Below are 24,394 nucleotides of genomic sequence, written 5' to 3'. Positions count from 1 at the left end.
GAAGAAGACGACACAGAAGACCGGGCCAAAGCAAGCAAAAAAAATTTAAAATAAATAAAAAAAGAAGGAGTTGGAAGAAGATAGCGGAGGAGCCCAGCAGAAAAGGCCGGAGAGCGGGAGAAGAGGCGAAGAGAGTGGAGAAGTTGGAAGAAGACCCCCGGAGCTGCCTAATTACTATTATAATATATTATTATTAATCTAGGGGTCCCCTTATTAAAAGGGGGCTCCCGGGTTCCAATAAGCCTCCCGCCCACAGATCCCGACAACCAACGGCCAGTGTTGTTGGAAAGAGGCCCTTGTCCTCATCAACATGGGGACAAGGTGCTTTGGGGTGGGGGGGGCGCATGGCACCCCCCTTCCCCAAAGCACTCACCCCCCCATGTTGAGGGCATGCGGCCTGTTACGGTTCAGAAGGGGGGGCACTCGCTCGTCCCTACCCACTTTCCTGACCGGCCTGCGTGCTTGGATAGGGGCCTGGTATGGATTTTTTCGGCGTGGGGGGGTCCCCTTATAAACCTTACCAGACCTAAGGGCCTGGTTTGCCCCTGGAGGGGGAACCCATGCCAGTTTTTATTATTAGTGAGGCGACTTTCCCTGTAAAGTCTCTTAAATATAGATGGAGGTGACTTTCATTGAATTCTATGGGTATAAGTCGCCTAGAAGTCGGATTGAAGTAGTATAGGAACCTTTTCTGAAGTCGGAGCGACTGCGATAGCGTGCATTAAGATGGATCTATTCACTTACGTGGATTTTTTTCATGTAGCGCGACTTAAAAGCAGAGGTCCACCCTAAAGTGGAGCTTCTGCTCATTGGAACCATCCCTCCCTCCGGCGCCACAATTGGCACCTTTCAGGGGGGAGGGGGGTGCAGGTAGCTGTACAGTACAGGTATCTGCACCCACTTCCGGCGTAGATTCTGCAGAAGCTACGCCCCTTTCCGAAGGTCCCCCGCTGCCTGCTGGGAAACACACGGATCACAGAGACAGCGGGGACCATCCTTATTGCGCAGCGCGACTCGCGCATGCGCAGTAGGGAACCGGGAAATAAAGCCGCAAGGCTCCACTTCCTGATTCCCATACCCAAGATGGCGGCGGCAGCACCCGAGAGACGATCGAGAGATCGGCTTCGGGGTGCCGACATCGCGGGCGCGCCGGGCGGGTAAGTTTCATTATTTTAAAAGTCAGCAGCTGTAGTATTTGTAGCTGCTGGCTTTAAAAAAAAAAAAAAAATAAAAAAAAAAAAAAAAAACGGCGGACTCCCGCTTTAAGGCGACTTGAAGTCAGATCTACAGTTGACCCTGTGTGAATGGACTCTTAGGAAATTCCATGCATGCCATGTGTTTGCTAAACCAACTTTTAAATTCTACTTGTGAAATACTTAACCCAGATGTGAAACAATCCTGCACAATACCATTCAGCTATGCAGAACACACACGCACACAAGGCTGGATATTGTAAAATAAACACAATGTGTAACTAGGATATGGCTGAATGCCTTCTGCTTACACAGTGCATTCAAGTTCACTTGAAAACCTGCCGTCTCACCAGTATATACATTTCCTTATATTCTGAGACCATCAATTAACACTGTGCTCTTGTACAGTTAAGATGATTCTAAACCCAAGAACAAAAATGTAACAATACTTGCCAGTCCTTAGAGTCCATTCACACAGGGGCAACTCCTGATCCGACTTCAGGTCGCCCCTAGTCGCCTCAGGTCGGACAACATTTAAAAAGCAATGTAAGTGAATGAGAGCCGTCTTAATGCACACTACTGAAGTCGCTCCGACTTCAGAAAAGGTTCCTGTACTACTTCTATCCGACTTGTAGGCGACCGGTACCCGTTGATTTCAATGGAGATCGCCTCCAAGTCGGATCTCCGTCTATACGGAGGCGACTCTGACAGAATTATCAGCTCTCAAGAGGGAACTCCACGCCAAATTTCTGAAAAAAATTTGGCGTGGGTTCCCCCTCCGAGAGCATACCAGGCCCTTAGGTCTGGTATGGATTCCAAGGGGAACCCCCTACGCCGAAAAAACGGCGTGGGGGTCCCCCCCAGATCCACACCAGACCCTTATCCGAGCACGCTACCCGGCCGGCCAGGAAAGGGGGTGGGGACGAGCGGGCGCCCCCCCCCTCCTGAGCCGTACCAGGCCGCGTGCCCTCAACATGGGGGGGTGCCTTGGAGCTCCAGATGTGCACATTGCTGAATTGAATGAGGGCTCAGGTAAACAAAAAAGAGGGGAGATTTTAGGGGGGGGGGGGGGATATTGATGCCTAAACATTTTTTACTTTAATGCATTCCTTGCATCAAAGTAAAAAAAAATATATATATATATATATATATATATATAATAATAATAATATTATTTAGGCTTTTAAAATTTAAAGGAAAAAAAACCCTGTCTGCAAGCTACACCCCTGCACTGAAAGGGTTAAATCTAGGGAGGAACATAGAAGGTAACTATACTTTATTTCTTGTTCCTGAAGGCTTTCCATCAGCTGCATGCCTAGTCCACGGAAACGGTTTCTCTTTGCTGCGCCACCTTCCGCAGGACCAGCATTCCTATAATGCAAAGGAGGGACGAGGGCCTGTCCACAACCTGGAAAGGTCATAGTGACATTTTGCTGGGGTGGTTAGTGATGAGGGTGATCACATATACAGTGGGTAATATAAGTATTGAACATGTCACTATTCTTCCAAGTAAATATATTTCTAATGGTGCCATTGACATGAAACTTTCAACACGTTGGTTACAACCCATGCAATCCATACAAAGAAAACAAAACAAAACAAATAAGTTAAAAAATGAACTGATGTGTAATAAAATGGAATGATGCAGGGAAAGAAGTATTCAAAACACATGATGAAAAGTGAAGTGCATGGAAAGCCAAGATACCAGCTGAAATCTATCAGTAATTAGAAAGCAATCCTGCCCCTTCCTTGGTCAGCGTAAATAATATCAGCTGGTTCAGTCTCAAGTGATGGCCTATAAAAAGGTGTCATTACCAAGGTGTCAAACAGGAAACATCTAATAAGTAAAAGAAAAAAGCTCTCTCAAAACCTTTGCAAACTTATTGTTGCAAAACATACTGATGGCATTGGTTACAGAAGAATTTTGAAACTTCTGAATGTTCCAGTGAGCACTGTTGGGGCCATAATCCGGAAGTAGAAAGTTCATCATTTTACTATAAACCGGCCACGACCAGGTGCGCCTCGCAAGATTTCTGACAGAGGAGTGAAAAGAATAATCAATCAGAAGGAGTGGTCCAAGAGCCATGGATCACTTGTGGAGAGCTTCAGAAAAACCTGGAATTGCCAGGTACAATTGTTTCAACGAAAACAATAAGTAATGTACTCAACCGCAGTGGCCTGTATGCATCCTCATCACGCAGGACTCCATTGCCGAAGAAAAAGCTCCTTTAGAGTTTGCTGCACAACATTTAGACAAGCCTGTGAAATACTGGGAGAAGATAGCCTGGTCAGAGGAGACCAAAATTGAGCTCGTTGGATGCCATAATACACTCCATGTTTGGGAGGTCAAATGGCACTGCACATCACCCCAAAAACAACATACCAACAGTGAAGTTTGGAGGTGGGGACATCATGGTGTGGGGCTGTTTTCAGCATACGGTACTGGCAAACACCATATCATTGAAGGAAGGATGAATGGGAAAAATGTACCAAGACATTCTTGATAAAAATCTGCCATCTACCAGGATGATGAAGCTGAAACAAGGGTGGACATTTCAGCAAAACAATGATCCCAAACACAAAGCCAAGAAAATGCTCATCTGGTTTCAAAAAAAGAAAATAAAGCTGCTAGAATGGCCCAGCCAATCACCTGACCTAAATCCAATAGAAAATCTATGGAAAGAACTAAAAGATCAGGAGTTCATAGAAGAGGCCCAAAGAACCTTCAAGTTTTGAAGACTGCTTGTGTGGAAGAATGGGCCAAAATCACAGCTGAGCAATACATGCCGCTAGTTTCTCCATATAGGAGGCGTCACAAAGCGGTCATTACCAAACAAAGAACTTTGTATGAAGTATTAAATACATTTCAGTTAGCATTTTCAATTATTTTCCCTTGCATCATTCCATTTTATTACACATAACTTAATTTCTGAACTTATTTGGTTTTAGTTACTTTGTATGCAAGGATTGCATTGGGTTGTTACTGACATGAGGTGAAAATTTAATGTCGATAGCATCTTTAGAAATATATTTACCTAGACGTGTTAAATACTTATTTTAGCCACTGTATAATGATCAGGGACACTGATCATAAACAGAAGACTCCCGCGCCCATTGTCAATGGAGTGAAAAGGGATGAGAGAACACCCTTCAGGTTCTTATTGCTATCTGTGCCTGGGAGATCCACCCTCTCTATTTGTTCCACTTATAGTTATTTAGAATGAAGATGTGAAGAAAGTGAATACAAAAAAAAAAAAAATTTATCCACAAGTTTTGGGTTGTCACATGACCAGGAAAAGAGCGGAAATCTTGCAATGGGGACACTAGTTCTAGTGACAACCAATGATTCCCTTACCTTGAAGGGATTTCCTCTCACTTCCTAATTTGGCTATGGAACAGACATGAAAGCAAATCTCCCCAGTATCACAGATAGGGGTTTTAACCCTTCTTTATTCTATCCAAAGTAAAAAGGTTTGGCCTTTAATTTTACTTTGACGCTACATTCAAGGTGGAAGCTATTTGCACAAGACTGAACTCTGATGCCGCGTACACACGACCGGACTTGGAACGAATCCGTCAGACAATATGATCGTGTATGGGCTTCATCGGACCTTTGCGGTCTAAAATTGAGACGGACTTGAGATTTAAAACATGTTTCAAATATTTCGATTCGGACTCGAGTCCGGTCGAAAAATCCATCTGTATGCTAGTCCGACTGATGAAAACCGACCCTAGGGCAGCTATTGGCTAATGGCTATGAACGTCCTTATTCTAGTCCGGTGGTCGTACGTCATCACGTTAGAATCCGTCTGACTTTGGTGTGCTTGTGTGTGGCCAAGTCCGTTCGGAAAGTCCGTCGGAACTCCGCAGGGAAGTCTGCCGGAAAGTCTGGTCCTGTGTACGCAGCATTAGACAAAAAGGAATAGGACTGCTATTGTCCATGGGAACCAGAGATCAGAAAACCCAAGTAGAATGGAATGATTGTCGGTCTCCTAGTTATAAACCTGACACAGTTTTCAAAATCACCAAACATATGCAGAAATTAGCTAGCTACCAATTTACGATGCAATGCATAAACCTCCACTCCTCACAAGATAATCATTTATAAAAGATGGATGGATGACAGAGCGCAACAGAACACACTAGATTATTTTCCTTCAACCGTGATTAATTGGAAACTGGCATTACTTGTGATAACGTCATCAGCTCTTGTAGATAAAACAGAAAGTAGGTTCTCTATCTCATGAATGACAAGAGTTCAAACAATAATATGCTCTGTCTACACATACAATGGGTAAAGGGAAACCACCGTAATCTTGCATCAGATTTTATATATTTTTATTTTATTTAATGCCAACTTCAGGTTGGGCGCAACTGTGCATTGCCCCAAAACTGCCCTACAACTCAACCACAATAGCCTGTCCTTGCTTCTGGAAAGTACAGAGCTCACATAATGACATGTGAAGGTCATCCTGTAGAGCAGCACTGTGAGCCCAAGGCAGTATGAAGGCCCAAAACTATGGCAGGTTCATGATACAGCGGGATCAGAGGAAGTGGAATGACTGGGAAAGACTAGCAGTAGAAGCATCAACGAACAAGGAAAAATTTAATGATTGCTGGGCCCTCGGGTGGCAACGAACAAGGAGTCTTTGGGGGACAGGGTCGGATGGGATGAGAGTACTGAAGCAAAAGTTGCTTCTTTTGTTGTAGCACCTGTTGGACAATGTATTTATCCCAAAGGGGGGTTTGGCTTTAGATGTATACTTTTTACCATAATCTAGTTACAATCTCTGTTAATACACTGATAACATGACAATACAGTGGATATAAAAAGTCTACACACCCCTGTTAACCACTTAAGCCCCGGACCAATTTGCAGCCAAAGGACCAGGCCCCTTTTTGCGATTCGGCACTGCGTTGCTTTAACTGACAATTGCGCGGTCTTTCGACGTGGCTCCCAAACAAAATTGATGTCCTTTTTTTCCCACAAATAGAGCTTTCTTTTGGTGGCATTTGATCACCTCTGCGGTTTTTATTTTTTGCGCTATAAATAAAAATAGAGCGACAATTTTGAAAAAAAAAAAAAAGCAATATTTTTGATTTTTTGCTATAATAAATATTCCCAAAAAAAAAAATATATATATAATTTAAAAAAAAAACACCACACACAATTAGCGATTGATTGGTTTGTGCAAAAGTTATAGCCTTTACAAAATAGGGGATAGTTTTATAGCATTTTAAATTTTTTTTTTTTTTTTTTTTACTAGTAATGGCAGCGATCAGCAATTTTTATTGTGACTGCTACATTATGGCAGACGCATTAGACATCGGTTTTGACACATTTTTTGGACCAATGTCATTTATACAGCAATCAGTGCTATTTAAATGCACTGATTCCTGTGTAAATTACACTGGCAGTGAAGGAGTTAACCCCTCCACGCCCCCTAGTGGTTAAGTGTGATGTGCGTTTTTTTTTTTTTTTTTTGACTGTTGGGGGACGTGGCTTGGCATGTGACGTCACTGATAGTTTTCCCTATAACAGGGAACAGACGATCACTTAAAGAGCCCGTGCCATTCTGACGTAAATGTGTAGGAGGCGCTCCTTAAGCGGTTAAAAATGTCAGGTTTCTGTGATGTAAAAAAATTTAAAAAAATTATGAGACAAAGAAATCGTTTCAGAACTTTTTCCACCTTTAATGTGACCTATAAACTATACAACTCAGTTGAACAACAAACTGAAATCTTTTTAGGTGGAAGTAAAAATGTGCAACCATGTTTTTTTCATTGTGCACACCCTCAAACTAATACTTTGTCGAAGCACCTTTTAATTTTATTACAGCGCTTACTGCAAAAAAACAAAATCTCTCAGATTGGGAGGGCATCTCCTGTGCACAGCCCTCTTCAGATCACTCCACAGAGATCGAATTCAGGTCTGGGCTCTGGCTGGGCTATTCCAAAACATGAATCTTCTTCTGGTGAAGCCATTCCTTTGTTGATTTGGATGTATGCTTTGGGTCGTTGTCATGCTGAAAGATGAAGTTCCTCTCCTCTTTCTAGCAAAAGCCTGAATGTTTTGTGTCAATATTGACTGGTATTTGGAACTGTTCATAATTTCCTCTACTTTGACTAAGGCCCCTGTTCCAGCTGAAGAAAAACAGCCCCAAAGCATGCTGCTGCCACCACCATGCTTCACTGTGGGTATGGTGTTCTTTTGGTCATGTGCAGTGTTTTTTTGTTTTTTGGAATTATGGCCAAAAAGTTCAACCTTGGTTTCGGACCAGGAAACATTTTCCCACATGCTTTTGGAAGACTTCAGATGTGTTTTTGAAAAATGTAGCCAGGCCTGGATGTTTTTCATCATAACAAAAGGCTTCCATCTTGACACTCTACCCCATAGCTTAGACATATGAAGAATACAGGAGATTGTTGTCACATGTACCACACAGCCAGTACTTGGCAGATATTCTTGCAGCTCCTTTAATGTTGCAGTAGGCCTCATGGCAGCCTCCCTGACCGGTTTTCTTTTCATCAATTTTGAAGGGATGTCCAGTACTTAGTAATGTCACTGTTGTGCCATATTTTCTCTGCTTGATGACTGTCTTCACTTTGTTCCATGGTATATATCAGGGCTCGACAAAACCCGGGCGCCAGGTCGCATTTGCGACTAGAATTAGCGACCTGGCGCAGCACAGCTGGGGGTATCCTGTCTCCGTGGACCCCCCCCGGTGTGATCGCGTCGGGCCGTTACGCCGGCGGCCGGTAATTGAGGCCGCGGCTTTGAGGTCTTCTGCGGTCCTATGATTCCTTCTGGAATCTGGCGCCCTCTTGTGGTGGCCATTGGTATGACAACCAGCAATGCTAATGGAGCTTCCCCTGTCTGTTTTTTTATTGCCTGCCCATCTCCTTCCCTTTATTTAGAACCCCCTAAACACACATATATATTATATTATATTATATTATATTATATTATATTATATTATATATATATATATATATATATATATATATATATATATATATATATATATATATATATATATAAAAACACCCTAGAGAATAAAATGGTGGTTGTTGCAATACTGTCTGTCTGTCACACCGTATTTGCACAGCGGACTTACAAGCGCACTTTTTTGGGGAAAAATAATTTAATAAAAAAAAAAATAAGACAACAGTAAAGTTAGGCCAATTTTTTTAAGCGGCGCTATCTTCCCCTCACTCGTCTCCATGTCAGGCCAGGGACAGGTCCGGATCGCCGTTACCGACCTGGATCCTAACTTTTTAAGCTGGCTACTAGATTCCAAGCAAATTTGTCAAGCCCTGGTATATATAATGCCTTGGAAATTTTTGTACCCTTCTCCTGACTGATGCCTTTTAACAATGAGACCCCTCTGATGCTTTGGAAGCGCTCTGCGGACCTAGGATGCGACTAAGAAAATATCAGGAAAGACCTACTAAAACAGCTGAACTTTATTTGGGGTTAATCTGAGGCACTTTAAAATGATGGCAGGTGTATACTGACTCCTATTAAACATGAGTTTGAATGCGATTGCTTAATTCTGAACACAGCTACATTTGCACACTTATGCAACCATATTTAGATTTTTACCCCACCAAAAAAGATTCCAGTTTGTTTTTCAACTGAGTTGTACAGGTTATAAAAATCACATTAACTAGTTGCTGACCACCGGCCGTCAAATGACGGCCAGGCGGCGCACCTATTGTGGCGGGAGGCCATCATATGACGGCCTCCCGTTTAAACAGGGAATGCGCGCGATTGTGCGCGCGCATCCCTGTTTCTTCGGTGGCGGCATGTCACGGAGACACCGCTCGCCACCGAAGGGGGTGAACAGCCATTCGTTATGGCCGTTTACCACGTGATCGGCCGTGATGAAGGCACGGCCGATCACAGATGGTCACACCCCGAACGTGCACGGCGCATGCGCGCGCGCTGCGCGTGCACGGCGGTGGCGGCGTGTTCCCCGGGAACACTGCTCGTCACCGACGCTGGTAAACAGCCATTGGCCGGCTGTTTACCCACGTGATCGCCTGTGATCCTTTCACAGCCGATCACAAAAATGTAAACAAACTGCGGTAACGGGATGTTACCGGGTTCTCCTCCTCACACACCGATCGTGTGTGAGGAGGAGATTGCGGTAACATCTCGTTACCGCATACAGTGTACACCAATCATACTGATTGCCCCCCCCCCCCCCCAATAAAGAGGACCTGTCACCACCACTCATAGTACCTGTCAATCACAGCCCATGAGAGTACCCGAGTACCTGTCACGGCCCATCAGAGTACCCGAGTACCTGTCACGGCCCATCAGAGTACCCGAGTACCTGTCACGGTCCATCAGAGTACCCGAGTACCTGTCACGGTCCATCAGAGTACCCGAGTACCTGTCACAGTCCATCTGTGTACCAGAGTACCTGTCACAGTCCATCTGTGTACCAGAGTACCTGTCACAGTCCATCTGTGTACCAGAGTACCTGTCACAGTCCATCGGTGTACCAGAGTACCTGTCACAGTCCATCTGTGTACCAGAGTACCTGTCACAGTCCATCTGTGTACCAGAGTACCTGTCACAGTCCATCTGTGTACCAGAGTACCTGTCACAGTCCATCTGTGTACCAGAGTACCTGTCACAGTCCATCTGTGTACCAGAGTACCTGTCACAGTCCATCTGTGTACCAGAGTACCTGTCACAGTCCATCTGTGTACCAGAGTACCTGTCACAGTCCATCTGTGTACCAGAGTACCTGTCACAGTCCATCTGTGTACCAGAGTACCTGTCACAGTCCATCTGTGTACCAGAGTACCTGTCACAGTCCATCTGTGTACCAGAGTACCTGTCACAGTCCATCTGTGTACCAGAGTACCTGTCACAGTCCATCTGAGTACCCGAGTACCTGTCACAGTCCATATGAGTACCTGTCACCGCCCTTCAGAGTACCCAAATACCAGTCACCAAACCATCAGAGTACCTGCCACCAGGCCATCAGAGTACCCGAGTACCTGCCACCAGGCCATCAGAGTACCCGAGTACCTGCCACCAGGCCATCAGAGTACCCGAGTACCTGCCACCAGGCCATCAGAGTACCCGAGTACCTGCCACCAGGCCATCAGAGTACCCGAGTACCTGCCACCAGGCCATCAGAGTACCCGAGTACCTGCCACCAGGCCATCAGAGTACCCGAGTACCTGCCACCAGGCCATCAGAGTACCCGAGTACCTGCCACCAGGCCATCAGAGTACCCGAGTACCTTCCACCAGGCCATCAGAGTACCCGAGTACCTGCCACCAGGCCATCAGAGTACCCGAGTACCTGCCACCAGGCCATCAGAGTACCCGAGTACCTGCCACCAGGCCATCAGAGTACCCGAGTACCTGCCACCAGGCCAACAGAGTACCCGAGTACCTGCCACCAGGCCAACAGAGTACCCGAGTACCTGCCACCAGGCCAACAGAGTACCCGAGTACCTGCCACCAGGCCAACAGAGTACCCGAGTACCTGCCACCAGGCCATCAGAGGACCCGAGTACCTGCCACCAGGCCATCAGAGTACCCGAGTACCTGCCACCAGGCCATCAGAGTACCCGAGTACCTGCCACCAGACCATCAGAGTACCCGAGTACCTGTCACCAGACCATCAGAGTACCCGAGTACCTGCCACCAGACCATCAGAGTACCCGAGTACCTGTCACCAGACCATCAGAGTACCCGAGTACCTGTCACCAGACCATCAGAGTACCCGAGTACCTGTCACCAGACCATCAGAGTACCCGAGTACCTATCTCCAGCCCATGTCTCATAGAATATACGTTGGGGTGTTTGCTTTCCAAAATGGGGTCATTTTGTGGGTAATTTCACTGTCCTGGTGGTCCAGGACCTTCAAAAGTGTGATGGGTAGGAATGAAATGAGATGTGTCATTTATGCTCCTAGAACGCCTGAACGTACTACTTCAATGTTCGGCCTCTCTATGTGGCCAGGCTGTGTAAAAGTCCTACACATGTGGTATCGCCATACTCGGGAGGAGTAGCAGAATGTATTTTGGGGTGTAATTTTTGCTATATACATGCTATGTGTTAGAAATATCTTATAAATTGACAATTTTGTGTAAAAAAAAAAAAAAATGCGTTTTAATTTTTTTCCACATATTCCAAAAACTTCTGGAAAAAAATGAACCTTTCAAAAGACTCATTATGCCTCACAGATTATACGTTGGGGTGTTTGCTTTCCAAAATGGGGTAATTTTATGGGAAATTCCATTGTCCTGGTACTCCAGGGCCTTCAAAAGTGTAATAGGTGGTTGAGAAATGAGATGCGTAATTTTTGCTCGTAGAACGTCTGAAGGTACTACATCAATGTTAGTGCTCTGTATGTGGCCAGGCTGTGTAAAAGTCCTACACATGTGGTATCGCCGTACTCGGGAAGAGTAGCAGAATGTATTTTGGGGTGTAATTTGTTGTATGCATATGCTGTGTGTGAGAAATAACCTGATAATATGACAATTTAGTAAAAAAAAAAAAAAAAAAAAAAAAAAAATATTCATTTTGCAAAGAATTGTGGGAAAAAATGACAACTTAAAAAAACTCACCATGCTACTTACTTAATACCTTGGGATGTCTACTTTGTAAAAAGGGGTCATTTGGGGGGTATTTGTACTTTGCTGACTTGTTAGGCCTCATGCACACGAGACGCAGATGAAACCTCTGTTAAAAAAAAGCTGAAACGCGCGTTTAGAAACGCGCGTTTTGCCGCGTTTGCATGTCGCGTTTAGACGCGTTTAGACGCGTTTGCGTTTAGACGCGTTTATAAAGATAACATCATGTAGACCCTCCCCAAGCTCTCAAAGCATTTTTTTTAACTATTTCTGCTATTTTGATCAGAGTGAGCAGCAGCAGCATAGAGAGCAGTTGTACACTTGCATTTGCCGTGTCACTTGCCACGGCACCTGCCACAAGTTGTGGATTGTCCACTTGCCACGTCACTTGCCACAAGTTGGGGATTGTCCACTTGCCACATCACCTGCCACGTCACCTGCCACAAATTGTGGATTGTCCACTTGCCACGTCACTTGCCACATCACCTGCCACGTCACTTGCCACGAGATGTGGATTGTCCACTTTCCACGTCATCTGCCATGCCACCTGCCACAAGCTGTGGATTGTCCACTTGCCACGTCACCAGCCACATCACCTGCCACAAGTTGTGGATTGTCTACTTGCCGCGTCACTTGCCACATCACCTGCCACGTCACTTGCCACGTCACCTGCCACAAGTTGTGGATTGTTCACTTGCCACGTCACCTGCCACGTCACCTGCCACAAGTTGTGGATTGTCCACTTGCCACGTCACTTGCCACAAGCTGTGGATTGTCCACTTGCCACGTCACTTGCCACGTCACCTGCCACATCACTTGCCACGTCACCTGCCACAAGTTTTGGATTGTCCACTTGCCACGTCACTTGCCACGTCAGCTGCCACGTCACTTGCCACGAGATGTGGATTGTCCACTTTCCACGTCATCTGCCATGCCACCTGCCACAAGTTGTGGATTGTCCACTTGCCACGTGACTTGCCACATCACCTGCCACGTCACTTGCCACATCACCTGCCACAAGTTGTGGATTGTCTACTTGCCGCGTCACTTGCCACTTCACCTGCCACGTCACTTGCCACGTCACCTGCCACAAGTTGTGGATTGTTCACTTGCCACGTCACCTGCCACAAGTTGTGGATTGTCCACTTGCCACGTCACTTGCCACATGCTGTGGATTGTCCACTTGCCACATCACTTGCCACGTCACTTTCCACGTCACCTGCCACAAGTTTTGGATTGTCCACTTGCCACGTCAGCTGCCACGTCACTTGCCACATCACCTGCCACGTCACCTGCCACAAGTTGTGGATTGTCCACTTGCCACGTCACTTGCCACATCACCTGCCACGTCACTTGCCACGAGATGTGGATTGTCCACTTGCCATGTCACTTGCCACGTCACCTGCCACGTCACTTGCCACGTCAGCTGCCACGTCACTTGCCACAAGATGTGGATTGTCCACTTGTCACATCACCTGCCACATCACTTGCCACATCACCTGCCACAAGTTGTGGATTGTCCACTTGCCACGTCACTTGCCACATCACCTGCCACGTCACTTGCCACAAGATGTGGATTGTCCACTTTCCACGTCACCTGCCATGCCATCTGCCACAAGTTGTGGATTGTCCACTTACCACGTCACCAGCCACATCACCTGCCACAAGTTGTGGATTGTCCACTTGCCACACCACTTTCCACGTCACCTGCCACGTCACCTGCCACAAGATGTGGATTGTCCACTTGCCACGTCACCTGCCACAAGTTGTGGATTGTCCACTTGCCACGTCACCAGCCACATCACCTGCCACAAGTTGTGGATTGTCCACTTGCCACGTCCCTTGCCACGTCCCCTGCCACGTCACCTGCCACGTCACCTGCCACAAGTGGATTGTCCACTTGCCACATCACCTGCCACAAGTGGATTGTCCACTTGCCACATCACTTGCCACATCACCTGCCACAAGTTGTGGATTGTCCACTTGCCACGTCACCTGACACAAGTTGTGGATTGTCCACTCGCCACGTCACTTGCCACATCACCTTCCACAAGTGGATTGTCCACTTGCCACGTCACTTGCCACGTCCCCTGCCACAAGTGGATTGTCCACTTGCCACGTCACTTGCCACGTCACCTGCCACAAGTTATGGATTGTCCACTTGCCACGTCACATGCCAGTCACCTGCCACAAGTTGTTGATTTTCCACTTGCCACGTCACCTGCCAAGTCACTTGCCGCGTCACCTGCCAGGTCACTTGCCACGTCACCTGCCACAAGTTGTCTATTGTCCACTTGCCACGTCACATGCCAGTCACCTGCCACAAGTTGTTGATTTTCCACTTGCCACGTCACCTGCCAAGTCACTTGCCGCGTCACCTGCCAGGTCACTTGCCACGTCACCTGCCACAAGTTGTCTATTGTCCACTTTCCACGTCACTTGCCACTTCACCTGCCACGTCACTTGCCACAAGTTGTGGATTGTCCACTTGCCACATCACTTGCCACCTGCCATGTCACTTGCCACAAGTTGTGGATTGTCCACTTGCCACGTCACTTGCCACAAGTTGTGGATTGTCCACTTGCAATTGCAATTGTTTAAAATATTTTTCTAATGGTTTTTCATCATTTGCAATCATTTTTGAGATTTTTAATGTAAAAAAAAAAGGTCACCTTTAAAAACGCATATAAACGCAAACGCGGCTAAACGCGGTAGCGGCGTTTTGCCGCGTTTTACCGCGTTTTGCGTCTGAAACGCAGAAATTTTTGTTTCTGAACGCATTTTTTTGCTTCTGGAAAAACGAGATTAAACGCAACTGCATATAAACGGAAAAAAACGAGACTGTGTGCATGGACACATAGGATAACATTGAATGAGTTCAGGTGCAGTTGAAAAAACTGTCCAACTGCATCTGAACGTGCGTTTAACTGCGTCTCGTGTGCATGAGGCTTTAGTGTCTCAAGAAATGAGGTACACCTGATGTACTGAAGGCCTGATCAGAAGTGATCAATTTTCAGTGATTGGCACGATAGTTTGTAGACTCTATAACTTTCACAAAGACCAAATAATATATACCAATGTGGGTTATTTTTACCAAAGATATGTAGCAGTATAAATTTTGGCCAAAATTTATGAAGAAAAATTACTAATTAGCAAAAATTTATGACAGAAACGAAGAAAAAGGCATTTTTTTCACAAAATTTAAGTTTTATTTTATTTATAGCGCAAAAAATAAAAAACCCACTAGTGATTAAATACCACTAAAAGAGAGCTCTATTTGTGTGGAAAAAAGGACGCAAGTTTCATATGGATACAGTGTAGGATGACTGAGTAATTGTCATTCAAACTGTGAGAGCGCTGAACGCTGAAAATTGGTCTGGTCAGGAAGGGGGTGTAACTGCACTGTACTGAGGTGGTTAAAAAGGTGGAAAAAGTTGTGAAAGGATTTATCTTGGTATCATTTTTTTACATCACAGAAACCTGACATTTTAAACAGGAGAGTTCAGAGGTTTTATATCCACTGTAGATGCTCACAGCACAGAGTTTCCCAATTTTAACATACACAAAACTGCTGTAAATTGCCTTCATACAAAATCCGAACTGAGATAACTATAGGAGGCTACCACTGATGACCTTCCGGAAATACTATCTACCTAGAGATTTCTGGCGACAGTATTTTATCTATGACCCAGTGCAAGTAGACAGATGAAAAAAGGCAGAGTAAAGTCAAAACTCCTATCTACTTCTTCCGTGTCTGCGACTTACATCGGGGAAGCCATTGGATTTGCATGAGATACAATTTTTTATAAATGGGAGAGAGTCAGCAACATCGCTCAACTTACAGGTCCCTTTTAAGAGAAGAACTACCTACAAGTGGTAAATTTGGACTCCAATACACTGTTTAATGAGGCAGACCCCAAAAGCCCTGAATGACCTTTCTCAGAGGACAAAGTGCTTGGTCGAGTAAGAAGACTTAGTCAATGGTTATTGTCCCCCTCCTTACAGCACCCCAAGATGGGCAGTCACCAGGACTGTCTGTAACACCTCCCCCTTTCCAAACAGGGTAAACAAAATGCTCACTTGACCAGAGTTCGAGCATTACATTTAAAGATGGGCACTGACCTGCCCACCCTCAATTTTCTGGGATATACACTATATTGTAAAACGTATAAGGACGTCTGCTTATACACGTACATAAACTTTAATGGCATCCCAGTCTTTGTCCGTAAGGTTCATTATTGAGTTGGCCCACCCTTGACAGCCATAACAGCTGAAACTCTTCTAGGAAGGCTGTCCACACAGTTTAGGAGTGTCTATGGGAATGTTTGACCATTCTTCCAGAGTCGCATTTTGTGAGGTCAGACACCGATGTTGGACAATAAGGCCTGGCGCGCAGTCTCCACTTCAATTCATTCCAAAGGTGTTTTATTGGGTTGAGGTCAGAACTCTGTGCAGGCCAGTCAAGTTCCTCTACCCCCAACTCGCTCATCCATGTCTTTATGCTTGCTTCTGTGCACTGGTCCAAATCATTTGATGGTGGGCGGATTAAGGAATGGGGTTGTTTTTCAGGGGTTGGGCTTTGCCCTTAGTTCCAATAAAGGGAACACTTAAGGTGTCAATATACCAAGACAATTTCATGCTCCCAACTTTGTGGGAACAGTTTGGGGATGGCCCCCTCCTGTTCCAACATGAATGTGCACCAGTGCACAAAGCAAGGTCCATAAAGACATGGAAGAACTTGACTGGCCTGCACAGAGTCCTAACCTCAACCCGACAGAACACCTCCTTTGTGATGAATTAGAGCAGAGACTGCAAGCTAGGCCTTCTCAACCACATCAGTGCAAAGGGTGAGCCAACTCAACATTGAACCCTACGGACTTATGCCCTGTACACACGGTCAGACTTTCTGATGGAAAATGTGTGATCGGATTGCGTTGCTGGAAATTCCGATCGTGTCTGGGCTCTGACTTTTTCTGTCGGAATTTCCGACACACAAAGGTTTGAGAGCTGGATCTAAAATTTTCCGACAACAAAATCCAATCGTTTAAATTCTGATCGTGTGTAGACAAATCTGACACACAAAGTGCCATGCATGCTCAGAATAAAATTACGAGACGAAAGCTATTGGCTATTGCCCTCTTTATAGTCCCGTCGTACGTATTTTATGTCCCCTCGTTCTAAACTAAACTTTGTGTATGCAAGACAAGTTTGGGCCAAAATATTTTGTCGTCGGAATGTCCGACCGTGTGTACAGGGCATAAAAGACTGGGATGCCATTAACCACTTCAGCCCCGGACCATTTTGCTGGCCAAAGACCAGACCACTTTTAACGATTCGGCACTGCGTCGTTTTAACTGACAATTGCGCGGTCATGCGAGGTGGCTCCCAAACAAAATTTACATCCTTTTTTTTCCCCCACAAATAGAGCTTTCTTTTGGTGGTATTTGATCGCCCCTGCGGTTTTTATTTTTTGTGCTATAAACAAAAAGAGCGACAATTTTGAAAAAAAACGCATTATTTTTTACTTTTTGTTATAATAAATATCCCCCAAAAAAAAAAATATATATATATATATATATATATATATATATATATATATATATATATATATATATATATATATATATATATATATATATATATATATATATATATAAAAAAATTTTCCCTAAGTTTAGGCCGATACGTATTCTTCTACATATTATTGGTAGAAAAAAAAAAATATATAAAAACACAATAAGCTTTTATTGATTGGTTTGTGCAAAAGTTATAGCGTTTACAAAATAGGGGATAGTTTTATGGCATTTTTATAAAAAAAAAAATGTTTACTAGTAATGGCGGCGATCGGAGATTTTTATTGTGACTGCGACATTATGGCGGACACATCGGACATTTTTGGGACCAGTCATTTATACAGCAATCACTGCTATACAAATGCAGCAATTCCTGTGTAAATGGCACTGGCAGTTAAGGGGTTAACCAGTGTAGGGGTTAAGTGTTCCTAGGGGTGTGTTACTAACTGTGGGGGGGTTGGGCTTTCATTTAGTGAACACTGATCTCTGCTCCAATCACATGGAGCAGAGATCAGCGTCACTTATTGCTAGACATAACGGGGAGATGCTGTTTCCAAAACGGCATCTCTCCGTTCAGCCGCCCCATGAGACGATCGCGGGTATGCCCGCGGCGATCGAGTCCGCAGGACCCGCGACCGGACTCACGGGGGTCCCGACCGGCACGGTGGCATTAAAGATCGGACGTACCTGTACGCCAATATGCCTGCACGTGCCATTCTGCCGACGTACATCACTGGTTAAATTTCATGTGCGTATAAAGGCAGATGTCCCAATACTTTTGATAATATAGTGTATCTGCCTATAAGCAGTCTTAAATAGAGATTAATCAATATTTTCAACCATTTTCTAATTAAATCTTATGAAAAAAAAATTGATGAAAGTGGTGTGAATCTTGAGTGAAAACATTGATAAATAGACCCAATAGTTTTGCTTTCAACCAATCATATGTCACAACACAGGAAAACAACATTATTGAAAATGGAAGTAAGGTTTTTGTAAAAATGTATGCATGTAGGATTTATGGAGGAAAATAGGATCTCCTATACATATCACAGTATCATTGAAATTTCAAGAGGAGTTGGAAGACTTTTTAGAATAGGTTTCCAGAAAGCATCTTGGAAGTGTGGTGATCATAAACTCAAAAATTAAAAGGTATCTGTTCTCCTTGCTAACAAAATGCCTTTGGACGGTACTGGACCCCAAACCTCCAAAGTGAACGGAATACAGGTGGACAAAGCATGAAAAACCAGATGGAGAAGAATCTGATCGATAATGATAATTAAGGAGCATAAATCAAAATGTAAAAATATTTAAGATAGAAAAGCAGGTGGCACATCAATTTAAAACAAAGATGGAACTGATCCAAAGTCTGCTATACGGGGAGACTAGGCGGGTCCCTGGCACTGAACGATAGTAAAACAGGACTGCCATTAATTTCCTCTGTTAGGAAATGAAGCTGCTCGGTAAAAATATTAAGGCTGGGTTCACACTGAAGCGATGCGGGAACGCCGCATATCCGCGGCGGGTTCCCGCATCGCATGCCTCCCGCCGGCAGTTCACACTGCCCTATGCGGACTGCTGGGAGTGTCAGTGAAAACTTAATGACACCCCCAGATCAGTTCGCATATCGCAGTGCGATCTGCAAACTCGGACAGGAATCGGATCGCATGTGAACACCCATGCGATCCGATTCTGCTGCGGACCAAAAAAAGGGGTCCTGTGCGAGTTTGGGGCGGGTGCGATGCGAATTCAGCCATACCATCTGTATGGCTGAACTCGCATCGCACAGAGATCGGATGCGATTTGCACTGCAGTGCGGTGCGAATCACATCCTGTTCTCCTAGCCGCAGCAGTGTGAACCCAGCCTAAAAGGGGAAGAAAAAGAAAGAAGAAATGAAGCCTCAAATTTAAAAGAAAGTACAAAAAAATGGAACACATTTTCCTCTCAGCCCAAGCTCAGAGGAGAGGAGAAAAAAGATAAAAAAGGGGGGAGGGGGACAAGGAGTGAAAGAAAAAAAAAGAAAGGAGAGAAGAGGGGGGGAAAAGGGGGGGGGGGGGGAGAAGAGGAGTGTACATACTGTAGATTTACAAAACAATGGGATAAAATTAATATTCCTGACCTTTGTTTCATCTCATGGTTACTGTGAAAATGTGTGAATGCATCAATGCAGTGCATGTTATCTCTGCTTGCAGAGCTTGGATTCATTAAATGAGTTTACCAAAAAAGTAAATATTGCAGAATATACAGCCTCATGCTACATAACTAAGCTCCATTTCATGCTGAATAAACTAAATTATTAATTTATCTTAAAATATAAAACTATTTTTAGATAGATTTTTACTCCAAAAAGCACTGTATTAAAATAAATTTGATTGATTTTTATATACCCTGAGGAAGGAACTCCTCTTTAAAGATATGGTGAGTAAGCCTATTAGCATATAAAGCCCTCCAATTCAAATACTTCATGACAGCAGGTGTAGTGTCATATTTTGCTCCCCATCACAGAATGCTCCGGAAGTGACGTTGCAGCCAGAAATTAAACACTGCGCATGCGCGATGCGTTCCAAACACTTGCGCCATGCGTTCCAAATAATTTGCAACAATGCAGACCAGTGAAACAGTCAGATAATGTCAGAGAAGTGAGGGGAGGTAATCCCCTCCCTGAGCCACACAGTTACCTGCTCTCTCTCCGCCGCTTTCTGCTCTGTCTAAAGTTAATGTCACGATTACCTCCCCTCACTCCCGTGACATTATCTGACGGTTTCACTGAACTACATTGTCGGAAACCCTCTGGAACACATGGTGCAAAAATTTGGAACGCATCGAGCATGCGCAGTGCTAAATTTCTGGCCGCAACGTCACTTCTGGAGCATTCTATGATGGGGAGCAAAATATGACACTACACAGGCATGGATAAATGCACAAAGATGAGGCAGTTAAATAAGGAGAGGAACTATGTTTCTCTTGGCAATAACCGACAAGGCTAAGAAAAAAAAACTGTCAAATGATTGTTGCAATCCTTTAGCCTTCATTCCACTTCTGGCACTATAGCAAACAAGAGACCACATCCTATTAATAACGTCTGATCCCAGCTTATTACAATATCATCAGCACAGCGGCTTAGCAGTTAGCACTAGTGTTATCAGTTGAGATCCCATCCATGACACTACCTGCATGGAGTTTGCACGCTCTCCATGTGGTTGCATAAGTTTCCTCTGGGTACTTTAATGACATTTTGGTAGGTAACTTGGCTTCTGTCTAAATTGGCCCTTGTATACGTATGCATGTGAAGTAGGGACCAATGATTCTAAGCATCTTGAGGGTACAGACTGATGTGACTTTAGGATATATGTGAAGCTGTGCTGCATATATTGTACATGCTATATAAATTACCTGTAATAAATAAAAATCAAACAATTACTATTAAAATAAACCTGAGAGGGGCCACCAGAATTTTCGGCCAGCCGACCTCCCTCCAAGCTACTGCAATGAAAACTTTCAAAAGAACCACCTCAAATTTCACTTTATAAAAAATAAAAAAATAAAATAAAAAGGCGCAACAAGAGCTGATGGATCTTTTATCTGTAGCATTGTCTATTAATGATTCTTATCAAAAATATTTGTGTCAATGAGAAACCATCAAAAGATGTCCTGTCCATGTCAACCCAAATATTCTATTACTGCCAGGGAGAGGGAAACCAGGTACTCCTGCCACAAACATGTCACTAGAAATATAAAACTCCCATCAATGCATTTTGCAGTCTTAAAATGCACACAAATATTTCAATAACAGACACCAAGGACACACCCAGAGATGTCATATACTCCCTTTATTACAAAGATCGAGATCGGTGTCTTTGTAATAATGTCTACAGACATCTCTTCCCAGAACCCAAACAAACACAAAAAATAAACACACACACACACACACACACACCACAAAAACCCATAGCACACCCAGAAACTGCTAGAGCCTCCTTTATATACCCACATTTTACAATAATAAAGACCCTGTAAGAATGAGTTCTCCTATGAGATAGGCCACCAACATAAGATCTCCTTAAAGCTAAAAAACAACTTCCCCCATTGAAAACAAGAGACCATCAGCGTTGATAGGTACAGTTCTCAACACTTCCTTTGTTCTAGGTGACAGGACCTTAACCCCATCAATATTTATATTTCCAGGATTACAATCAAAACTGGCAGATATACCACTTAATACATAATGAAAGCCACCCACCCTCCCATGAAAAAGCTCAAAATTAAACCACCAGCCCAGACAGAAGAGTTGTCAGATTTCTCTTTATTACAGTATCAAGTCATGAAAGCCCCATCAATTTGTCTGATTCTACAAGTGAGACCACCAGAATAATCAGATGCCCCTTTTATTGCACTGGCACCCTTGAACTCTATCATTGAGAAAATCTTTCCTATAACGATCTCAACAGCCTAGCAAGTGCCTTATATATTGAGTGTTATCACCTACCGTAAAGGCTCCATCAATACGAAGTATTGTAAAGGACACCAGGATTAAGGTCTATATGTTCCTCTTCTTGCATTGAAACCCACCAATAATAAAGACCCCAGCAATTATAAAAGAAAGATCTAAAGATTTTCTGTATAAAAGTCTGTTAATCTGAGAGATCAAATAAAGGGGGGGGGGGGGATCTGACCATTTTATCATATCAATAAAGATCATTTTATTCAGTTTCTGCAAGTGAGCCCACCAGAAGGATCAGATACTACTTTGTTAAAAACTACCTCCAATGATAAAGACCCAACCTGTGAGAAATCCATTCCTATAAAGGGAGCCTAATGCAGAACAATGGTCAGACCCTCATGTACTACAATGACCTCTCCTAATAAGGACCCCATCAGTATTTCTCTGGGCATCTGAATCACCAGAGCCCCCTTCATTGCATAAACACCCACCAATATTTAAACAGCCACAAATTATAATGTCAGCCTATAGAAGAGTCTATCGGGGCACAGCTGTCAGATCCTTCTGTACATTTCTGGCATAAAAAGACCCTTAAATATTTATCTCTGCCAGCAAGCACACAGACACGGCATGGATACCACCAATACGGACCCTCAGAATAAATCCCGCTCTATAAAAGAGCCCAGACACAACTATTAGATCCTCTTTAGTATATCACACAATGGCAATAATTATATTTTTGCAATGACTACACACTACAATGTTCACATCCTTCTAGACTACACTGATAACACCCCCCAATAATGAATAAATGCCTCTGTAATATATAAATGGGAACCAAGACATATACAACTATCAGATGCCCTTTAGTACAGCACACCTTAGATTGTAAGTTCCATGAGGGCAGGGACTGATGTAAATTGCTGTGTACATTGACAGCACTATATAAGTATCTGAAATAAAATAATAGCAATGAGTATAGTTTTGCAAGGAATCTCACTGCAATGATCAGATCCTTCTAGATCACATTCATAACCCCCTCCCCTCCCCCTTCCAATAATGAAAACTCCCTTAATAAATCTCTCTCTATATAAAGGGAGCCCAGACAGATACAGCCATCAGACCCCTTTAGTACATCATACAATAATAAAGACCCCATCAATGACCATTTCTCTGTAAGCGATCTCACTACAATGATAACACCCCCCTCAACTGTCCTGACACCTGCCAAAAAAATAAAAAATACATATGAAAATGTAACATTACATTTGATAATAGAGCACTCAGACAGATGCAAATGTCAGTGCTCCCCCTTTAGTACATTGCCCACTGACAAAGACTCTGTCAATGATGGACATAAATGTCAGATCTCCCCTTTAGATCATAAAATATTATATAAAACTGCCGGACACCCTACCACTGCACTGATGATTACCGATAATAAAAACCCCACTAATGAAAAGCAATCTTACTTAATAATAGGGAGCCCAGCAATATACAATTGTCAGATCTCCCTTTAGTACATAACCCAATAATAAAGGACCCCCCCAACCAATCATCATCTATGACTGTACAGAAGATCCCGCTACAATGATCAGATCCTTCCCTGTGGCACCAACACCCACCAATAATAAAGACCCCCACCAATGAAAAAAAAATTGTATTTTATAATTGACATTCCAGACACACTGCAATGTTAGCATTAGTACATCACACAGTAATATAGATGATATCACATTGTATCTCTCTATAATAGCCCCCCCCCCCCCCCAAGGTGTCATCAGACCCCCAAATTATTGTACTAACCACCACCCCCCCCCCCCCCCCCAACATCAGATCCTCTATCCTTTACTATCGGTAACATCAATGATCACCCCTTCCACCCCCTCCTCCAATGATCACCCCTTCCACCCATTCCTCTAATAGATCACCCCCCTCCTCCAATGATCAGACCCCGTTATTGCCCCCAATAATAACAGATCCCGTTCAGGCTCTGCTGTCCCCCCACCCCCGTATAGTGGAGCCCCCCTATATCCCTCACCCAGGCCGCTGATCTCCTGGCGGATATTGAGGCGGTTCCTCTCGTCCACTATCGCTGAGATCATCTGCTGGAGGGAGCGGTCCAGAGCGCCGTTCTCCTCCTCTCTCTTCCCGGCGCGGCTGTGACTCTTGACGGCGGCCATCCCCCTCCGGGGCTGCTCTCATCTCACTGCTGTGTGTCCCCCCACCCCGACCAGCCCACCGGCTCACTGAGACCCGGCCGGAGACCCCCAGTCAGGCGACACTTCCGTCTCCCATAGCGGATCAGCGGGGCGCTTCCTGCAACACGCTGCGGTCCCAGCCAATCAGTAGGCGACTCTAGCGCAGATCGGGAGGGGCGCGACTGAGCGAGGCCAATGAAAGCGCAGAGAGGGCGGGGGTAGGCAAATAGACTGCCAATGGAAGGAGCGCTGGAGGTTTAAAGGGACAGAAGAGGGAAGCGAATGAGGTCAGGCGGCTGGGCTAAGCGGGGAGGTCTGCCATGTGTGCTGCAGACAAGTTCACCCTCAAGGTGGCACGGAGTGTGATCGGAATGAATC

The 24,394-nt window shown here is 44.5% G+C and overlaps 1 protein-coding gene across 2 annotated transcripts in view; it reads right to left on the bottom strand.

The window, feature by feature from the left end:
• KIAA0930 (KIAA0930 ortholog) overlaps positions 1-24,143 on the bottom strand; it is a 105,123-nt gene extending 80,980 nt beyond the window's left edge. Inside the window, exon 1 of one of the 2 annotated variants that reach the window (XM_077469360.1) lies at positions 23,857-24,143. In XM_077469360.1, coding sequence (XP_077325486.1) covers positions 23,857-23,998 — 142 coding nt within the window. In that variant the 5' untranslated portion in view covers positions 23,999-24,143. The remainder of the gene's footprint in view (positions 1-23,856) is intronic. The other variant, XM_077469363.1, reaches the window with a different exon arrangement.
• Between the last annotated feature and the right edge of the window lie 251 nt (positions 24,144-24,394).

Source organism: Lithobates pipiens, unplaced genomic scaffold (assembly GCF_037356315.1).
Source record: "Lithobates pipiens isolate NorthernLeopardFrog02 unplaced genomic scaffold, aLitPip1_a1.2 Scaffold_8, whole genome shotgun sequence".
NCBI classification, from domain to species: Eukaryota; Metazoa; Chordata; class Amphibia; order Anura; family Ranidae; genus Lithobates; species Lithobates pipiens.
Note: the sequence above shows the minus strand (reverse complement) of the source record. Positions and strands in the feature narration are given on the sequence as shown.